The 21,927-nt window shown below is 38.3% G+C and overlaps 1 protein-coding gene across 24 annotated transcripts in view; it reads left to right on the top strand.

Moving 5' to 3' along the window:
- Positions 1 to 21,927, top strand: part of Dlg2 (discs large MAGUK scaffold protein 2) — a 1,841,012-nt gene that overhangs the window by 1,505,433 nt on the left and 313,652 nt on the right. For all 24 annotated transcript variants that reach the window (XM_076937777.1, XM_076937790.1, XM_076937770.1 and 21 more), the window contains one exon: positions 16,364 to 16,520. In XM_076937777.1, coding sequence (XP_076793892.1) covers positions 16,364 to 16,520 — 157 coding nt within the window. The remainder of the gene's footprint in view (positions 1 to 16,363; positions 16,521 to 21,927) is intronic.

Consider the following 21,927-nt stretch of genomic DNA (forward strand, 5'->3'; position numbering starts at 1 on the left):
TACAGTTAGGAAGTAGCAATGAAAATAAATTTTTGGTTAGGGGTCACCACTACATGAAGACCTGTGTCAAAAGGTTGCAGCATTAGGAAGGTTGAGAACCACTGAGCTAGATGCACAGCTCTAGATGAGGGTCTCTTGCATCCCTCCCTATCCTGTAGCCATAGAGCAGCCTCCTAAGCAGACTATGTTTAATAAAGTAACATCACTTGTCAAAAGTTTCTTTTCCTAAAGTAACCTGAAGAAAATGTGGCAAATCTTATACCTTAAGTGACAAATTGTCTCCAATTCCATTCATTATTGCTGTAGATGTAAGCCACCTCATTTCCTTTCATTTGTTATGGTGCTGGGGACAAATCTCAGATCCTTGCTCAAGATAGGCATGCTTTCTGCATTGAGCTGTTCCTACTGCCCAAGACAACACGTTTTCTCTATGTATATATTTGTAAAGGCTTTTATAAACAGTGGTAAGGGTATGATTATTGTTGTCCCTGCTAGGACAATCTTGGGCAAGAATGTAGACCTTTCTAGACCACCATTTTTTCATCTTTAGATGAATATAATAATACCAGACTTCCTGAAAATTCTGAATAAATGGTAGTGATTATAATTAAGACCAAATCTCATTTCTCTAACAAAACAAAGAAACAAACAAATAAATTTACATCCTATTTGGGTGTAGTAATAGAATTTAGGGCTCACAGTGAAGAATGAGAGCAACCATTCTTCTGGTTGCTCCTTTTCCTTTCTTGCCTAATCTGCTCTCGTCTTCCACCTGCAAGCCATCTGAGGTACACCAGTTTTTCAGTAAATGCACTGGACACTCTTGAGATACTTCAGTGGGTAAACACTTTATATACAAGTGTGAGGCCTTGTGTCCATGAATCATGAGTGGGTGTGGTGGTCCCTCTGTAATTCCAGTATGCAGGCAGCAACAGAGACAGATATTCCCGTCAGACTTGCTTGTTAGACCAGAAAAATTGGTAAGTTCGCTTCAGTACATAAGGTAGAAAATGATTGAGGACAACACCCAATATCAATCTCTGTCTTCTACCCATTAGCACACACACCTGCACCTACACATGTGAACATCTTTGTACACCCACAAAAACTTAAGATAAATAAAATAATAAAAATAAAATAAAGCAAATGTATATGAGCTTACTGAGATGGCTCAGTAATTAAGAGCATGCGCTGCTCCTGGAGAGGACTTGAGTTTGGTTCACAGCCCCTACTTCGGGTGGCTCACAAATACCAGTAACTCCAGGGTATCACAACCTTTTCATGACCTCAGAGGGGGTACTGCAGTCACATGCACAAATACACACTCAGAGATGCAGGCATATATACAAATATATACAAATGGTTTAAAATATTTTTATAAGGATTCTTTGCCTAGAAAAAGAGTAGTTATGGGGAGCAAGGAGTGATTTTCAGGGGAGAAATGATTTAAAAAGAAGTGAAGGATTCACCCTGCTCAATATGGTGCTGGCCTTATGACATACGTACCTATCTAACACAGAGAATCCCTTCAAGAGGGGCTTTCGAGAGTTCTAAGTTGGTCTTATATATGTAAAAGTACAGGTCGGAAAATGCATACTATTTTTGCCGCATGTTTCCACTTTTGTTAGATCAAATTTGGTCAGCCTTTAGGTGTCCTCTTTGTTTTCAATCTCTAGTGCCATAGTCTTCCTTTATTTGAACTTGCTCTACATTCAGCTCACTTGCACAGATATGTAAATAATGTTTGGAAGTTAATTCCAAAATTATTTGTTGAATACATACCTTTGCGCAAGGTATTTGCTAAATGTTGAAGACATAAGAATAAAGGAAAGGGTCTCATATTTATTAAATGCATCTGTTTAGCAGACTTCACTTTTTCAGGACAGTGTTGGGTTTACAGCAGAAAGTACAGTATACTCTCTGCCCTGGCATTTGTACAGCCTGTCCAATCACCAACACATCCCACAAAAGAGACACAATTGTTAAAGGTGGTAAACCTGCATTGCCTATAGATGTCTCAATATCACTCAATGTCTGGACATTATATTAATGTTCTGCTTCAGTGTTTTACCTCATATGGATGTGGACACATGTATAACAGCATGTCCATATGATCATGACATCACAGAGTACAGACAGCCTTCTGAAACTACAGATTCCTCATATGTAGATTCAACTAGCTTCAGAATGAAAATACATTTTCTTTAATTGTGTCACACTAGAGATCTGCAGAAATTACAATCTTGTCGTTCTATGATCAACAGTATAATATCTACTTACATGACACATTGTACTTGGTATTAAAAAACAGTCTAGGTATGATTCACAATGTGTAGCATTTATATAATATTCAAGTGGGTCTTTCCTTTTATATAAAGGACTTGGGAATCCATAGATTTTTGGTATTGATGGGGGCTTCAGAAACCAATCACTAGAAAATACCATAGAATAAGTGTAGTCTACTTCCTTAAATGTTTCTGTTCTCTGGCAACAATTGATAATTTTTCCATCTGTAAATTTTTACTTTCTCAGAACGCCACACATATTTTTGGTCTTGTTTGGTATACCACATTTTCATGTTGAATTCTTTTACTTAGTAATATGTGTTTAAACTTTCTCTGTTCCCTTTTATGGCTTAAAAGCTCATTTATTTTGCTGCTAAATAACATCTCATGTTCAGTGTATTCTACAGTTTATCCATTCATGGACTGCAAGATATTTTAGTGGCTACCTACTCCAAGGGGCAAAAGAAAGCTGCTACAACTATCGCTGTGTAGACCTTGTATAGACATAAGTTTTTAGTTTATTTGGATAAATACCAATGAACATAATTAATAGGTTGTATGATAAAAACTATGCCTGGTTCTATAGGAAACCACCAAGGCTTTTCCAAAGCAACTGAGGAATTTTGTCCCCAACAAACAATACATGAGTGGGAGTATCTATTAATTCACATCCATGCCAGCATGTGGTGTTTATGGTGTTCTTCCTTTTAGGAATGCTACTAGGTAGCTAAAGCTACTCCATTGTTGATTTAATGGATTTCCTAAATGACCTCAAATGTGCATCATCTTGTACACATAAATTATGTTCATAATTTAATAATATTTTAATTACCATATAAATTATTAGGCATCATTCTTACATTTTTGACAAGCTGGTTTTTCATAGATTTTTCCTTCTCTACATCTTTTTACATGCTTTTTGACATCTGGATAGCTTGCTACTTTAGGTCTTTGGTTCATTTAAGTTATATGTTCATAAGTTTAAGTATTAGGTTTTTTGTTATCTTTCTAACTGGCATAAAAACAAAATTAAAAAAGTATATGAACAGTTTACCATTCGATCTTTCATTCTGCATATATTTCATAAAGTTTAAATCAGGTTATATATATATATATATATATATATATATATATATATATTAAACATATCTATGGTCATACTATTATCTAATAGCATACCAGTAAGTCTTCATCCAATCTAACTCTAACTTGGTTCCTGATGTTTAACTCTCCATGACTCCCTATTTCTCCAGATGTCTAGTCATGGTCATTCTACGCTTCACTTCTATAAGGTCAACTTTCCATAGCTGTGATCATTCAGTTCTTCGTGATCTGGTTGTGATCATACAGTCTCTGTAGCTGCCTTATTTCAGTGCATTTAATGATCTCTAGTTCAACCCATTGTCATAACAATAACACTTCATTCTTTTTCATTCTCTTCACAGTATAGAGCCTCTTCTTATTTTAATAAAGTCTTCTGATCAATTATTTATTTCATGAATCATGCCTTTGAACTTGCATCTCAAAAAAGAATCATAGACAAACAGAATATCCATTAGATTTTTCACTGTGTTGTCTTTTTCTACAAGTTGTATACTATACTTGACATTTAACTCTGTGCTGTTTTGAGTTAACTTTTCTGAATGATGTTTTTGGTTTTGGTTTTTGGTTTTAGTGTGTGCCTGTCCTATTTTTCCAGTATTATTTTATAAAAACGATCTGATACAATAGATAGGGTTTTTCCATGAACCTGTCCTCTGCTGTAGATTTCTGAATATTTTCAATTCCATTGTTTTGGTTTTGATGCTTGGCTAGCATCACAATGTCTTGATCGATGCAGCTTTTTTGTAAATCTTTGAGTCTGTGATATCAGTGTCCCAACTTTATTCTTTTTTTCAATGTTTTATTTACTCCTCTGTATTTCTCTAGGTTTTCATATTAATTTTAAAATTGGTTCGTTTATATCTACAAAATAAGTTCCTGGAATTTTCATTGAGACTGTACTGAAGCAATAAAATAAATGAGAATATATTGAGTATTCTTAATGAATCTACAATAACCCCTCCATTTATTTACTTTGTGTTTTTTAATTAAAGTTGTATAGTTCTGCTTATGAAAATGTTGTACTTATTTCCGTATATTTGTACATAAGTATTTCATATTAATATACATGCTAAATGATATTATGGTTCCCATTTCTCCTTATTTTTCTAGTGTATGAGAAAATGACCAAGGTTTATGTACTAACCTTGTATCCAAAAACCATGTTGAAATTGCTTACCAGTTTCTGATTTGAGTGGAGTGCTGGATTTAGTTTTGTTGTTCCTTTGGAATTTCCATATAGAAAATTACATCATCTATAAACAAAGACATTTATAGATAAAGTTTTGTTCCTGCCTTTCAAGCCCATTAACTCTCAATTTCCTTTTGTAAGATTATTTAATTATCTAGACTTTCCTTGGTACTACAGAATAGTCGTTGAAGTAGCATCTCTACCTTCATCTTAGTAGGAAAGTTTTGAGTTTCGCACCATGAGTTTTAGATATTTTGTAGGTTTTTTTATGATCAAATTGAAAATTTTCCTCTGTTAAGCCAGTGGTGGCACAGCGGCTTAGGCAGCCGCCTGCAGAGAGGGAGCCCGTGCCTCTCCCGGTTCGAATCCCACTTTCCCCGTGTGACTCTGCCTGAGTCTCATGGGAAAAAGAAAAAAAAGAAAAAAGAAAAATTTCCTCTGTTATCTGTTTACTGAGACCTGTTATCACAAATATCTGTCAGCCGTATGCACTTGTGTGAGATGCAGCTCAAGGCATGAATAAAACACTAAGTAATCAAACAGTCAAAAGAAAATTCAAGTCTACAAATAAATGATTATTGTTGTCATGGTTACAACTTTAGCACTCTGATACACATACCTCTTTATTATAAACTCCTGGGAAGCAAAAACTGTCTGCTTTAAGCATTATGAAGCACTCCTGAACTATAGTATTCTCTCGACTGATATTTATTCAGTGAATTAAGAAAGATTAGTAACTAGAATAGTCACTATATGAGACTGATGCAGTGGAATTCCAGGGAAGCTAATGTTAATGAGCACAAAGGACAGTGAATGCTCATATACCAGTTAAGGGCACAGGGATTCACTCCAAGTAGACAAAAAGGACTACAACTACAATGCAAATAAATACAAAGAGAATTACAATTATAATCACAATCACAGATGAGAAAATAGCACTGGAAAAGGTCAAAGGAGGGAGAGTCAGGCGTCTGAGAGAAAGACAGTAATTTAAAGAAAGTCAAGGACTTTTAATAAAATCAACATTTAGACTAGTTCTATGTATCAGAACCATGAGGCTCTGAATATTTGTTAGAGAAAAGTACTGTGTTTATGCCAGTATCGAAAGTTGATCCTAAAATGCCACCATATTAAGGCAGAAAATTGATCCAAGATTTTTAGAATGGCACACCCAGAAGGGCTTGAGGCAGCTTTAGTACAAAAGGTAGAGATTTGGGCAAAAGTGGGTCAATGAGAGAAATAAAGTTTCCCCTATTGGAAAAGTCTTAATGTGAACCAATAACCTGGAACTACTTTGCTTAATGAGGAAAGGGGAAGAACTAGAAAATTCATGAGTTAACTAATCACTATATACAGATTTCCATAGAATTATTAAAAATTAGAACTTGCAACAAGAAAAAGAATAAAGACATTTGCACAAGACAGTAAGTAAATATCCCCAGAGAAGACAGTTGAATGATGCTTTAAGCACAGGTTTTAAAGATCCAACAAAGGTTAAAGGTTAGTAAAATATTTGTATATCTTTATATTTTGCCACTGAAGGTGAATTGCATCCATTTCATTGTAGCTAATAGTGAATATATTCATGTTAGTGCACTGTAATTTTTCTGTAATAATTCTTCTTTAGACACCTTAAGTATGTCGGAACTTCTGAAATTCAATTAGCAGAGTTTATGGGGCGCTTTCCCATTTGAATACTAAGGACATTGTCCAGGCACCTGGTAGTAGCTACCAAATAGCACTAATATTTCAATTTAGTAGTTACAAAAATAAAGGTAAAATTAATTGCTTTTTACTCCAGAACAGCATTCTAAATTGACAGGTCCTAGAATTGGATCAAACATAATGACACCATCCCTCCTCTCCTTTCCAATCCTGTTCTTTGGTTTGGATAACACTAAGTCAATGGATTGGGTTCCTAAAGCTGCTGTGACAAACTATTTCTAAGTAGGTGGCTTAAAACAATAGAGAGTGGTTGTCTTGTGTTTTCAAGTGCTACAGTCTAAGACCATAGTGTCAGAAAACCGTAGCTCCTCTAAAACTGTTGTATGAATCTTTTCCTGCCTCTTCTTAGATTGTGATGGAGTGCTGGCAATCTTAAGTGTTTCTTCACTTGCAGCTGTGTAGCTCCCGTCTCACTTCTCTCACTTTTCTCAAACCCTGTTTATTCTCTTGGAGCTGCCTTTCCCTATTCATAAAACATCCTTCCACTTGCAGTCTGTGGTTAACTGGTGCTCTCTTATATGTTAGAAAATGTATGCAAAATGTTATGAAATAATGGGTGAAATTATAACACAATTTGTTATTTCTATGTACCATCTATCCCCCTCAAAGTTAGAGCCCATGACATCAGGAGTTAAATTGCATTTATAATTATATTTCTATCATCAAGCACAACACCAACAGCTGATTTATCTTGAAACTACTAAAAGAGAAAAAAGGGAACACATAGGGGTTGTCTTACTTTCAATTAACAAAAACTTTTATACCTATTCATCCTGTCTATTTGGAACTATGTTCGTTTATGTTTGAAAAATCCAACCACATAGAGATAAATGACACAAGATCCATGCTATGAGAAATCTACAAAGCTCAGACACTTACAGGTAGAGAGCAAAGTTCTGGTTCACAATGGCTGGGTAAGTGACAGGCAGGAGGGAAAGACTAAGACAATATCTCATAGGAATTTATCACCACCACCACCACCACCACCAGTAGTGGTTTTCAATCTTCCTAATTGAAAGCTACTTAATACAGTTAACCACTTAATACAGTTCCTTGTATTATGGTGACCCCTAACCATAAAATTGTTTCTATTGCTACTTCATAACTGTAATTTTGCTACTGTTATGAAATATAATGTAAATATCTGTGTTTTCTGGTTGTCTTCAACCCCAAAGGCGATGTGGGCCACAGGTTGAGAACCACTGGTCCAGGGTTAGTATTTTCGGGTTTTCTTGTTTGTTTGGACTAGTTGGTTGTTTTTGTTTTTCTGAGAAAGGCCTCATTTAGCATGGGTTGACCTCAAATTTGCTGTGAAAATGAGACTCACCTTGAGCATTGATTACCTTGTCTCCACTTTCTGGAGTACTGGGATTATAAACATGAACCACCACACCCAGATTTATTTTCATCTTCTAAAAAGGTTTCTTTGGAAGCAACACAGAGCGAAGGGTGCAAGGGTAAAAGCTGGGTATGAAAAACCTTGCAAGATACTCCTTACAGAGACACAAGTGTGCATGATATGGCACTGAATAAAACAATACAAGAATGGGTCAGAAGGCATTTCAGTAGGAAAACAGATTACATTCATTGGATATTAGAAGTACTGGGTGAAAGAGGGAGGCAAAATGCAGCAGTTTCTGATTTGTGAGATTGGGCAGACATCATTAACCAAGATAAGGGGAAAGCCGGTTTCTGTGGAAGACAGTAATTTCATTCTAGAGCAGTCACATGGAAATCTGAAGCAGAAGATGCTGGTCTGAGTGAGTGAGAGGGATTAGCAAATCATCAGTAATGGAAAGAGATAAGGCCACACATTTATTGGTTCATTCAACAAAGATGAAGTCCACAATACGTGTCGGGCACAAGAGAGCTGCTGTGCTCATATAAAGTGCATCTCAGCCAAAGATGGGGAGCAGGCAAAGTAATGAGCATCGACAAAGATACTTCGCCATAAGATGAGCATAGGGAGCGAGGCACATGGGAGGATGACAGAAAATACGAAGCTTGGGCTGTTTTGGATGGAGTTGTGACAGTAGCATTTAAACTGGGGTATAAATAAGAAAAAAAGTGCTTCCAAGGGAAGAAATACGGAGGAGGTGGCCACGGACATACATTTTGGTAATGTCATTTGTGAAAAGCAAATAAGAATCTCTTTAACCTTCATTTTACCTTTTTATTAAAATATAATTACAGCATTTTCATCTTCCTTTTCCTCCCTCCAGTCCTTCCTATGAACTAACCCCCAGCTTACTCGTACTTGAAATCATGGCTGATATTTCTTTGCTATTGTTACATACCCATAGTATATATATATAATCTGTTCAGTCTGTTTAGTGTGACTTTTATGTACATGATTTTAGGGCTAACCACTTAGTATTGGACGACTAATTGAGATGCTCATCCCTGGGGAAAGAGTATGTGTCCTTCTATCAGCATTCCTTTGTTGCCTATAATTCTTTATTGATGGGTGGGGCCCTAAGAAATGTCTTCCTTTCATAGTAGCCTGCTTGTTGGTATTACACTTCTTCAGGTCTTGTTTAGGCATCCATATTGTTAAGTATCAATGGTGAAGCCTACCTGTAATTTCTCAGAGACACAATCTCACAACAGACTCCCTGGTTCTCGGGATTTTAAAATCTTTCTATTCCCTCGTCTGCAGTACTGCGGGAGTTGTGTTGTATATTCACCACCTGGGGCTGGAAATCCTATGATCATGTGTTCTCTGCACTATGACCATTTGTACTTTTCTGTCGTGGTTTCTGTCTATTCCAAAAAGGTTATTTGATGAGTGGTGAGAGCTACATTTATCTGCTGGTATAAAGATATATATTTAGAATGCAGTTAGGAATTATGTGGGCTGAAAAGTGGTAGTCAAAAATCTCTTCAAAGATCAATGACTTCACTAGCCCCAAGCAGCTGGCTAAGTTTCCAGTAGTGGGTATGATGTCCCTCCTATGTAGCAGGCCTTAATTCCAATCAGAGAGCTGTTGGTTACTACCAAAATATGAGTACCAGTACTGCACCCTTAAGGCTATAATGCTATCTAGTCCTTGTGTTTCATTACAGCTGGAGTAGGACTTTTGGTTGCTTGTCGTCTCTCTCTCTCTCTCTCTTTCTCTCTCTCTCTCTCTCTCTCTCTCTCTCTCTCTCTCTCTCTCTCTCTCTTAAGCTTGTATAGCACCTTTCAGTGCTATGAAAGTTCATCTTCAAGATGGAGGCTTTCAAGTAAGCTCTAGGTTGTGTCCTCCAAGTCTTATTTCCAAAGTACCTGGTATCTTCGGCAATAGGAATTTACCAAATAAAAAATCTTTTAAGGAGACTAAGAAAGAACAGAGACATAAAACTAGAATTGAAAACATAAAGTTCCTTTGACAAGAAAAAGAAAATAAGACTCTAGGGCTGTATTGTCAATTGAGCAGCAACTAGATACATGACATTATATAATATAAATGACTTAATAACTAAAAGGAAATTAAAGTTTCTTGGTCATACCAGACATGCTTCTAGTGCAAAGTAACACTTTACTACAACATTGGATAGGACAGTCATAGTCAATTTCTACTATCTCAGAAACTTCTACTGTAGAGATGTAAAGAAGAAAGTTTATAATGTCAGAATGCCTTAGAGTGGAACTCTGTCTCCATCATCTCTCTCTTCTTTTTGAAATGATTTCCCAGTAGTGGCATAGTCACATAGATACTTGAAATGCAATTAGGACTGAGAAGTCAAAAGACCCTATTTTCATTAAGAAAGTATTTGAAATGCTAGGATTAAGAGGAGTCAGTTGGATTCTGTTTGCCTTCCTCTCCACTAGCTTTTCTACACAGCTGTTGCTCAGAGATGTTTTGTTCAAAGCCGAGCATGGTCACACATACTAAAGATTGTCAGTCTTTCTAGAAAGATTTGCTGCAGAGGTCCATGCTGTGGCTGAAAATGTACAAACTGAAGCACAGATATTACTAAGATTCATCCTGGTTTTGTTCTCTAGAGAAAATCTCCCAGTGCTCAGAAGGTATAAATGGGGAGTGGCAGTCACTAGTTTGAAAAACTAGTATATAGTATAAATCAGCTGTATAGTAAAAGCCGACTATTTGTGTGTTGGTTTACTTACTTATCAAGTATTTTTTGAGCATTCTAGGTGAACCTACCATTACTCCCCAGGACATATGTCCAGACTGGAAGCCATGTGGCTCACACAATATATGCTTCACAGAAATTCAAGACATTAGACTATCAGATCCACAGTCATTCCTTGACACTAAACATGGAGACAAGAGACTGGGTCATCACAAAGATGATGAGGTTTCAGCAATTGTACTATAGATGGAACAAAAGAGAATAAGGGGAAATAGAGCAAAGGTGTACTCAAGAATTATTCTTGAGTAAGAGAACTTGAAGGCAGTGTATATTTGGCACTGAAGATAGACTCCAAAGTCAACTTAAAAGGACGGAGAATTACCAGATGTCAAATCCCATCTATATCAAACAGGTATCTGATGTGTCATCAAACTCCCATCACGTCATAGTCACACTGGCATCCCCTAGTTGAAGCCATAAGAAAGAAGGATAGACTTGGAACTGAGTGGTGCTTTTGTTTTTTAATCTTGGATGATTTGAAATGCTAGAAATTTTACATAAAATCTAGATTCTTGGCTTATCTTTAAAAGAACCTGGAGACTGAGGCAGTGTTCAAATGAGACAATTCCTCCTGGAAGTCATCATCTAGAGTTAGCTACTTGCGGCCTTTTTAGATGAAATGTGTCATAATCCCTCTTCAGCCCATTTCACTTTCTTAAAGTCTCTTTACCATCCCTGCTGTGTATGCATTTTTTTCAATCCCTGATTACAACCCTAGGAAGGAGGAAAGACATTTGCATAAATAATTATAATCTGAAGTGAAGGCCTAAATCACTGTGGAAGTGTGTCCATTCTTTCAATAACCATTTTCTGTATTCCTTTTGATGTCAAGATTCTTGCTGCACTGGGGAAGTGCTTATGCCTGGGCTCCAGTAGACATTCTAGTGAAAGATGTGTTAGCTAGCGACCACCCTGAAATGTTGCACTCCTGTTAGATATGTAAAGCACAGTGTGTCCAAGGAATAGATGACACATGTAAGAGACCAGTATCAGGATACCCCAAGACCAAGTTCTCAGCACAAAGGAGACTTATTTGCCCCAGAGGAACAAAGGGCAGAGAAGGGGAAGGAAACAAGGGAGAGGAATAAGTGAGTATTTTTCCCAAAGAACAAAGAACTGCCTTGAATACAGAAGAGACAACTGTTGACCATAGGAAAACTATGGTTTATAAAGGTAAAGAGGGAAACCCTATGCTAGGATGAGATGTTTAATTTTAATTGAGCATGTTAACTAGAGATGGCTCAATGGTTAAGAGCACTGAATGCACTTCCAGAGATCCTGAGTTCAATTCCCATGTGAACATGGTGGTTCACAACCATCTGTAATGGGAGCCGATACCCTCTTCTGATGTGTCTGAAGACAGCTACAGTGTACTCACATATATTAAAATAAATACATTTTTTTTAAAAAATGAAGCAAAAAAGCTAAAACTAAAAGGACAAAAATCACCAAATCATAACAGCAACTCTGTATACATACACAAAAACATTAATTTTGTGTTCACCAATTACTCCCAACCTCAAGGCCTGCCCTGAAGTGTGGTAGATAAATCCAGTGTCACTCCATTGAAAAAACTAATTTCCCCTTTCCCAGAAGCTACCCATTGGGAATAGCTTCTCCTTAATTAGGGGTAAACTTTGTACCCACTTTCCCTTCTCACTGCTGGGGTTTTGCCTGGCTTAAATGTGTACAGGTAGTATACATGCTGTCACAGATTTGATAACGTTGCCCTGGCCCTACCTTAGCAAACATGAAAGGAATGAAGCCTCTCACCCCTGTGCTATCATGAGTCTTCCCAAAGAAGTAAACTTATCTACACTTCTACCAAGCAATGAGGAAAATCAATTATAAGCAAGCTCTCTTACTTCCTCCTCTGAACTAAAAGTCAGTAGATAGAATGAAAACTGAATCTCCACCCTGACCTGAGGCAGAAAGATGAAGAGGAAGGTTGTACTACTTCTGTGTGATTCAAATGAGAAATTTCCCCCATAGGCTCATGTAGTTAACCACGTTCTCCCTAGTTGATGGTCCTGTTTGAAGAGGTTATGGAATGTTTAAGAAGTAGAGCCTTTGCCAGCAAAAGGACTTGGAAGGGCAGACCCTGCACCTCTCCTGGGCAGTACAGTAGAGCTAGGCCTGATGGCAGTGTGAGGGTGAGCTGGCCTTGAGGTCATGAGCATGAGAGAGCTCGCCCCACCACTGTCTGCAGTGAAGTGGCATGGGCATTGGGATGATGTCATACGCTCCCTTACCCCTAGTCCCCTGTGACAGTCAGCAGAGCTAGCCCATGGGTCGTGAGAGCAGGAGAACTGTCCTTACCCTTCACTGGCTGCAGCATTCAGAAGATCAGGTCCTATACCTCACCTGAGCAACATAGTGAAGCTGGCTCTGGTGATGGGGACACAGGTGAGCCAGCCCTAAGGGTATGAGAGTGAGGCCCCAAGGGTGTGAGAGCTGGTGATGGCAGTGGGTGAGCTAGCAGGAGCAGTTCTAGAAAGCTATCCCTGGTGGTGCAGGTAACAGAGAGCTGGTGGGCTGACCAAATCAGCTACCACCCAAACCCAGATCTAGGGCATTGAGTTGGCCCACCCCAAAATCTATCTCATCTATAAACTGCTAGAGTGTATGAAAGGGCCCATCCTGCAGATCTAAAGCTGCAGGATCTCCATGACACAGGGCAACACAGAATAAGCAAGAGAAATAATCAGTATTAATAATATAGCAGAAGCCAGAGACCTCAAACAAGACCAACGACTTATTGCAGTGAACATTTACAATAAAGATGTGCAGACAGAGGGATATACTGTGGGACACACTGTAGGACATGCTATAGCTTCCACGACAAGACGTCTTCTGTAATTTTTTGTTTTGCGAGGGACATTGCAAGGGCAACAAAGGGATGGGGAGATGAGCAGGACTGGGATGCATGATGGGAAACTCATAAAGAATCCTTTTTTTAAAAAATAGAGCCTTGCTTTCGGAATATGTCAATATAGGTGGAATTTGAGCTTTATAACCTCACTCTGTCTGCTTCCTGTTCTGTCTCTGTGCTTCCTGTGTATGGATACAAGAGTGGGTGTCCTATTTCCTGCTACCATGCCTTCTCTGTCATTATGGACTCTATCCCTCTGGAGCTGTAAGCTGAAATTACCCCCACCCTTCCTTACCTGTATTGTGTCATGATATTTTATCACAGAAACAAAAAAATAAATAAATAAATAACTTAGGCATTTAGAACCCCTTGCCTGTCTGGTAGTAACAGCAGCACCCATATGAGAGCTTCTGCCCCAGCCATTGGCAGTGAGGTGGAATAAGTGAATCTCTTTACTTCTCCCCTCCCTGGTAGGGAACTGAGCTCCCAGACTTTCACAGTTGCTATGAGTGGAAATGTTCTACTGAGGAGACATGTCATGATGAATACCCAGTCAACATGAATGTACACATGCTAAACAGATCAACTCCCTGCTGAAAAAAAATCTACAGGACCTTACAACTTAATATCCAAAATGCCATGTCCTACAAAACACCAGGACCCTCAAATGAGAAAAGACAGTTGGCATTTGCCAATACAAAGTGGATGTCAGTCACAGTGACATACTGGTTCTTCTGTGACATCAGAACTCTCACACACTAAGGTGCGGTTATTAGCCCCTCCTCCAGGTACAGTATTTTTGTTCCTGAGTTCCTACATGACCAGTGTCCTCAGGCATCTCCTCCTCAGTGTGTGCAACCTAGGCCTACCACACATCAGTCCATATTACTCTCCTTTCTCTTTCCCTCCAAATATGGATTTCTAACATAGTAGGGGGTAAATTCAGTTACTGGGTAGTGGTTTATTAACACAATATAAGTCCACTAGGGCAAGAATTTTCATGTAGTTTGCAAACGTTCTGAGGGCACACCCACCTAGAAAAGTCCAAGTTACGGTTAGTGCTTATCCAGTGTTTATAGTATATAGTTGTAGAGTATAGTATGTATGTCAATTTGCCTCTAACATTGTACCACTATAAGTAGGGATACCATATCTACTCATAGTGCAAGCTAGCCTGTGCATTTTACACTCTTCTAATGAGGTTTAACATAGATATATCATTTTAAGCATGGACTTGTGATTGCAAATAAACTCTTCACATCATTAGCATAAAGAAGTATTGGATGGTTCCTTACTATCCATATATCATTGAGAGGAAAATAAAGGAGCTTTAGTTATTGGAACTGAGATGTATAGAAGACAAAGGTAGATTATAGAAAGGCTCCTTAGTCTAACATAGGCTGACAGAACACATTGTTAAAAATTATTGTTAAGGAAAACTCAATGAAAAGCTTTTGAGATGGTTCAGCTGATAAAGGTGAACCTAGCTTGCCCTGACCTGATGATGTTAGGCCGATCCTTAGAAGCCATAGTAAAATGAAAGAACTGACTTCCCAAAGCTGGCCTCTGGCCTACACACACACACACACACACACACCATGATAAAGTAATAATTATTATTAATAAGAAAATTGAATTAGGGGCAGGAGAAATGTCACTTAGTTGAGAACTTGTTTGCCAAATTAGCAAGCATTTGACCTGAGTTCAAACTGCAGGGCCCACAAACACTTCAGGCATGATGGCACATGCTAGTAATCTCAGCACTGAAGGCAGAGACAGCTGGATCCCTGGGGGTTTCCAGCCAGTCAGCCTAACCTTCGCAGTGAGTTCAAAGTCAGTGAGAAATACTGCCTGAAGAGGTAAGCAGACAGTGCCTTAGCAATGTCACCTGAGGTTGACAACCTCTAGCCTCTACACAAATGCTTGTCACTGGAGCACACATGAACACTAACACACACACACAGAGAGGGGGGGGTAGGGAGGGAGGGAGCAAAGGAGACAGGGAGGGAAAGAGAGAGAGAAGAAAGCAAAATGAATCAACCTTCCAGAATATGTAACAAGGGTGTGGTTTGTTTGGTTAATTGGTTGGTTGGTTTTGAGTTTTGGTTTGGTTGGGAACTTCAATTCACATTCTTTGTATTTGCTTCAGAAACCTGCATGGGGACGTATGGGCATTAGCTGGAACTGGCAATGTCTAATCACCCTCATTGTCTCAGGCCCACCTTCTCTTTTGCTAGTTACTCAGTAGCTCTCTCACCCTCTCCAGTGACTCACCCCTTCTCCATAGTCTCCTCTCCTCTGTCCTTCTTCATCATCCTTACTGTTATCAACCTTTCTCCAGCTGTCACTGTTTCATACTGGGGTTTCTTGAAGGATATCTTAACTGATTTTCCTGCCTCCCATCACATCTGCAGCTCAACAGTATGTGTGACCACTTGTTAATCTTCTTCATTTAAATATTCCTGGTGACTTGGAGATTTCAGGGCATTCCACCTCCTGTAAGGTTCAATCTGATTCCTCTCCTAACAAAATCTCTCCTTTATTTCTTAGTCTTTCTATTCTGTTTAATACTTTATGATCAATACTATTACAGACTTTTTTTTAAAAATAGAATTATTTGTTTCATGTATATGAGTATATTGTCGCTATTTTCAGACACACCAGAAGAGGGCATTGAATCCCATGATTGTGATCCACCATGTAGTTGCTGGGAATTGAACTCAGGACCTCTGGAAGAGCAGTCAGTGCTCCTAACTGCTGAGCCATCTCTCCAGTCCCAACTTTTTTTTTTTTTTTTAAGAGAGAAAAACTGGTGTTTCAGGAATGGTGTTACATGAGACATTGATAGTTGTGGTAAGAATTCAGATAAACTGCCCTCATGAGACCTTTCATAATCTGCAAATGCATTTTACTATGGCAAGCCACTGTGATTGTAGTAGGTTGTGAACGTGTGGGTGGTATCACATAATACAACAAAGTGAAAAGAAAAGCAGAATCTGAAAATCTGAGAGGGGTCACCCTGTGAGCTATGTTCTCTCTTTGTTTCTACAGGGAGCCTCGCAAAGTAGTCCTTCACAAAGGCTCCACTGGCCTGGGCTTCAACATCGTGGGCGGGGAAGATGGAGAAGGTATTTTTGTATCCTTCATTCTGGCCGGTGGACCAGCAGACCTGAGTGGGGAGCTCCAGAGAGGAGACCAGATCTTATCGGTGAGTGTCTCTTTAATGTCCTTTCCGTCTACACTGAGCATCATTCATGAAGAAATCATTTTCATTACAAAGGGAGATGTTTCACAGCCTTGGGAGCATTGTGGTTTAGATGGTGTGTAGGTACATGATGCTTGTCACTTTACTTCTCCTGGTTAAAGTTGGAGGCTCTAGCATCTTTTAGATTGTGATGTGTATCTGCATGCAACAGAACACTGAGAAGCAAGCTTTATTTAAGTGGTATACTGCTTGCTTATTGAACTACAATCTCCCCAGAACTTGTGACCACAATTCTAAAACTTTGGTTTTATAATACTTTGGTGAATATATATATAAGGGAAAAATAAGAGAATGCCACATGGTGTGGCAAGGGTGACATGTGGCAGGGGGCAGAATTTGCCTAAGTTCAAGAATTACCAGAAACAAAGTAAATTAAAACTTAAAAAAATTACTGGTAACAACTTTTTAAGCATATATATTATTTGCTAATAAGATTATTAAAGTGAAGTCTAAGGTCACTTTACAAGGGTATCTGATAAACAAAACCCTGTAGCTACTTAGTATATACAACTGAATGTATTTAGAAGTGGATGCATTTCTATGAATCTCTTACCATAATGTATCATCATAAATCTATCCACCATCTCTATAGTACTTCATTTGTGTGTTATCACTTATAACAGACTTAAATCACATCAAGCCTATTAAAATTTTTTAAATAGGGCTGGAGAAATGGCTCAATCTGTAAGATGCTTGCTTGTGAGCACTAGGACCTGAATCCAGCTCCCCAGCACTCATTTGAAAAGCAGGGCATAGTGTGGTGCATACCTGTAATCCCAGTGCTCAGAAGGTGGAAAGAGGAAGGTATTTAGGGAGAATGACAGGGGAAAACAGCCAGTGTCAACCTCTGATCTTCACACACACACACACACACACACACACACACACACACACGCACACGCACACACACACACACACACTACAAAAATAATTAAATATACAATATATACAATATTAACGACTATAGGTACTATGCTGTAACATAGACTTCGAGAGCTTCTTCATCTTTTATAACTATAAAATTAATTTGCACTTCAAAAGGTATCTCCCCATATTTATATGAAAGAATCAGGCTCCCCAAGATTGAGTAATCTGCCAAAATTTACTACGAAGTTAGTATATACAATTAATTTTCTATTTATAAAATATAAGTGGTTTCTTCCCTGCCCTGTCCTTTCTTTCTTCCTTCTACTTTTCCTTTTATCTTGCTTTCTTTTACTTTCTTCTGTGTGTTTATGTTCTTATTAACTGTTTCCTATATAAAGCTCCCTCCCTGGTGAGACGGATGGTTAAATCCATTGCAAATGGTTATAATCATATTAGAGTTTTAATAATCATGTAAATAATAGGAAGTTATATGTGGATGCTAGTTCTTATAGAGGATTATGGTTCATAACTCAATAAAGCACATAGTTTTTGTTTTCATTGTGTATTGAGAAAAAAATGTTCTCATTTTATGGCTACTATTTACAAATAGAATTTTCCAAGAATTTTCCACCTTAATTTGTTAGCCATTGGTTCAATTTCTTAAACAAATGAGCAAATATCCCCCTGCCATTTCTATTGCTACCTCTTTCTCTCACCATACTTTATACTCCTCTCACTCACATGCGCACGCGCACACACACACATACACAAATAGTTTCCCTAAATAGTTCACAACAGTTGACCTAAATACAGACAGTACCCAGAAGTCTTCATGGATGGCCTGGCCATATCTCGTGTGTGACCACGGCTTTCCTACATCTTCATATCTCTGCCATCTAAGAACTTGAAGCTCACTGGACACTGAGTCTGAGATGTGATGTAAGGTCTTACACCAGGACCTATTTCTGCCATCCAAGGCCTGGACTATGTCTTTGTCTCTTAAATGGCATACAATATATGCCATGCAGTTATTCAGGCTTATTGCCTATACTGGTTTACATGACTTTATTTATTTATTTATTGCCTGATTGCTGAAGGACAAAGTTTCATCTCTTAAAGGAGTTTTTATTCTCAACATCTGGCACAGTGACTGCTTCATAGCATTTGCTCAAAGGAGGTCATTATACCCTAGGAGTCCAATTCTGAAATCCTCCATCATCCCAAAGGAAACTTGTGCTCTGGGTGGGTACCCTGCCACCTGTCCTCAGTCAAGACTCACGTGGTCACAGCACATTTTGAGACAGAAACACTTTCACATGATCTAAGCTGTGTCCATCCTTTAGGCGATGCCAACAGTCTTGGTAAGTTCTTGCCCCTCCCACTTTTCAGACTGGAAAGGAGAATCTAAAAGGATAAATGAGTTCCTCAGCCCCATTACTACTGACTGTATAGCTGAATTCTTAACTTCTCTTGACCCCAAGTAGAAGTCTTCTCTATATACAGCAGTCTTCAAGATTCTGCCAACTGAATAGAGTCGTTATATTGATGCTCACTGCTCTAACAGTATGCTGTGGTTAGAAACTAAAATAAGAATACATGGAGTACTTTTTACTTAGGCCATATTTATAGCTGATATAATCTTATGACCATACCATACATTATCGTCCTCAGTTTAAGAATGATAAAACAAAGGTGATATCAATTTATCTACTTCTACCAAAGTAGGAGACCTGAGGAGCCATAGGTTTTGTTTTGTTTTTCTATACAATATAAGAAAATACAGAAGCTAAGAATAGTAGATGATTCAAAGGAAGATAACTCAAAAGTATTTCTGCTTTTAAAAATAGATCTATCTGTTTAATATTAATATTAGGACCACAAATCAAGTAAGGTAATCAACCAGAGTTATAGTCTTGAAAATTACAATTCATGGGACACAACAGTCTCTGGAGCTCTGATGTTATACTCTTTATCATGCACAATGTTTGAAAAAGCATTCAATGGCAGAAAATATTATCTGGAAATTATTTCCCATTAGAAAGGAAGACAGAACTTTTTGTTTCTTTTTAGTTTGCTTGAGTTTATTTAACTTTCAGTAGGAAGCATCTAACATCAAGTTAAGTACTGTGATTTTTATTGAGTAGCTATTGGCAACTGCTACATATATACAATATATTTTCACCAAATCCACCCCTCCACTTCTCCTACTACTCCTAGGCCAAGTTCAGTCACTCTCAACTTCTTGTCTTCCTTTTTTCTTTCTTTAAAAAAAAAAATAATAATCCAATTATATTCATGGTGTAAGACCATCCACTGGATCATCAACATCTTATCAGAAACCCATCAGAAAAAAAGAGTACAGAAAAATGACTCTTCCCTAGCAGCCATGACTGCCTTGATATTGTGCAGGTTTTATGAGCCACTCCAGCTGCAGTGAATTCCTGAGTGTGCCAGACAAGTTCCTACGAGATGACACTATTTCCCATCAGTCCTCTCAACTTCTGGCTCTTTGAATCTTTCTACCTCTGTCTATAACATTTCCTGAGCTTTGGCATAGGAGTGAGTGATATAGATATTTATGATGTTTTTAAAATATCAGATAACCATGACTAAGGTAGAATTGATATGGCTTGAATTATTCCTTCTTTCAGACAGGGTTTAGACTAGGTCTGTATCCCCCACAAAAAATGTTTCACGGAATAGTTGTAGTGAGTTATTACCGTAGTTACTTAGTACCAAGAGTCCTCAACTGAAGAATTTGTCAAAACATCTGTGTACCAGTGTGCCCTGGGGATGATATCCTGAATTCAGATAAAGTAACAGTTTTTCCAAATTTCTTTAGCCATGAAACCCTTATATAACAAATACCTCGGAGGACAGTAAGATGAGAAGTCTGGGGTAGATATTTTTCTAGTTCCCAAAGTTAACCATTTACTATATTGTTTTGTTGGGTTTTTTTGTTTTGTTTTTTTGCTATTTTTTAAAATTTAGCATACAATGCAATGGGTTTTATAATGACACCCTCATTTATATATACCAAGGCACACTGTTCCCTGCCCCCTTCCCCAATGCCCTCCCCTATCCCACCTGCCCTTTCTTTCTAGCCCCCTCCAACCTCTCCAGTAAACCTCTCTCCCTCTGCTTTCAACTCATAGGAATGTCATTTCCTTCCTTCTGCTCCCCATTCAGACACAGGATGGTGGGTGCCATCTAGTGTTTAGTATGTGTAATGCAGCTGAACACTGCCTGGCAGCTTAGATCAGCAGCTAGCCAGGTTCTACTGGGGAGATTGACTCCTGATCCCCATCACAGCTACAGTTCTGAAGTAGTTAAGATAACGAATGATTTTTAAAGACCATCGCCTTAGATTAAATTCCATACATCTAGTATAGGTGATATTTTCTCTCTAATTTCCCTCTTATGTATTTTATTTCTTAAAGATTCATTGTAGAAAGAATGCCAATCACTGAACCATCTTCTTAAAGTATTCTTGGGACAGATTTTAGAGCATTCATCAGGCAAATACATTAACCAGCACAGTGACCTTCTTGGGCATTCTTTTTGCACAAGGGAAATACTTCTGTTATTGTTTGTTTCAGTGCTTTGCTAGGGGAAAAAAAAAAAGTGAAAGCAGGCATGTTCTGAAAGATCCAGGAACCCAAAGCCATTATCTCCTGAGGGCCTTCCTGCTGCTTTACAACAGAAAAGAGAATATCATATGACAACACAAAAAAAGCATACAAAATATGCAAACATATAATCTGTGCAAGGATACACAAATGTGCAAGTATACAAAATGTATGCCTCTTTCTGTACAGCCACTAATGCTAAAACATGAGTGTCCCATCCCATCCTAATTACCTCCCAATGGCCTTGTAACTTCCAAATACTGTTAACATACGACTTTAAGGAATTAATTTACAACATATGACCTCTGACATTTCAATAGGCATTTAACTCCTGGCAGTTCAGCTCTGCCCTAAGAGTCCTTTATTCCTATTGGTTGCCAAGGACATACAAAAGCCCCCAATCACATACAACCTTCTAGCCTCTAGAAAGGACAGTCTTTTGAAAACTGTATCATAGCCTCTCTTGCCTTCTCTAAAGCCTTCCTACGACCTTCCCTTGTCCTCAGATGCTAAAATGTTGATGTGGTGTGCACCAGTCTACACTAGCCCCATGTATACTTCTTCCTCTACACTCACTCATACTTCAGCCACCCTGGCTTTTCCTTCACCTCTAGCTGGTGTGCTACTAAAACCACCTCTCTTCTGGGTTCAATCATGCAGTCAGTTCATACAATTGCCACATAACAACTGCAGTAAGTATCAGATTCCAGGAAACCAAGATTCTGAGTGATGCAGGAAGGCTCAGAATAGTTACTTACTAGCTGTCAAGAAGCATTTGACTACTGTAACAGGAGCTCTATATGCAGGCTACCAATGGGACACTCAAGAGCAGAGAGCAGGACTGCTAAGCGTCT

This window comes from Arvicanthis niloticus, chromosome 1 (assembly GCF_011762505.2).
Source record: "Arvicanthis niloticus isolate mArvNil1 chromosome 1, mArvNil1.pat.X, whole genome shotgun sequence".
Lineage (NCBI taxonomy): Eukaryota > Metazoa > Chordata > Mammalia > Rodentia > Muridae > Arvicanthis > Arvicanthis niloticus.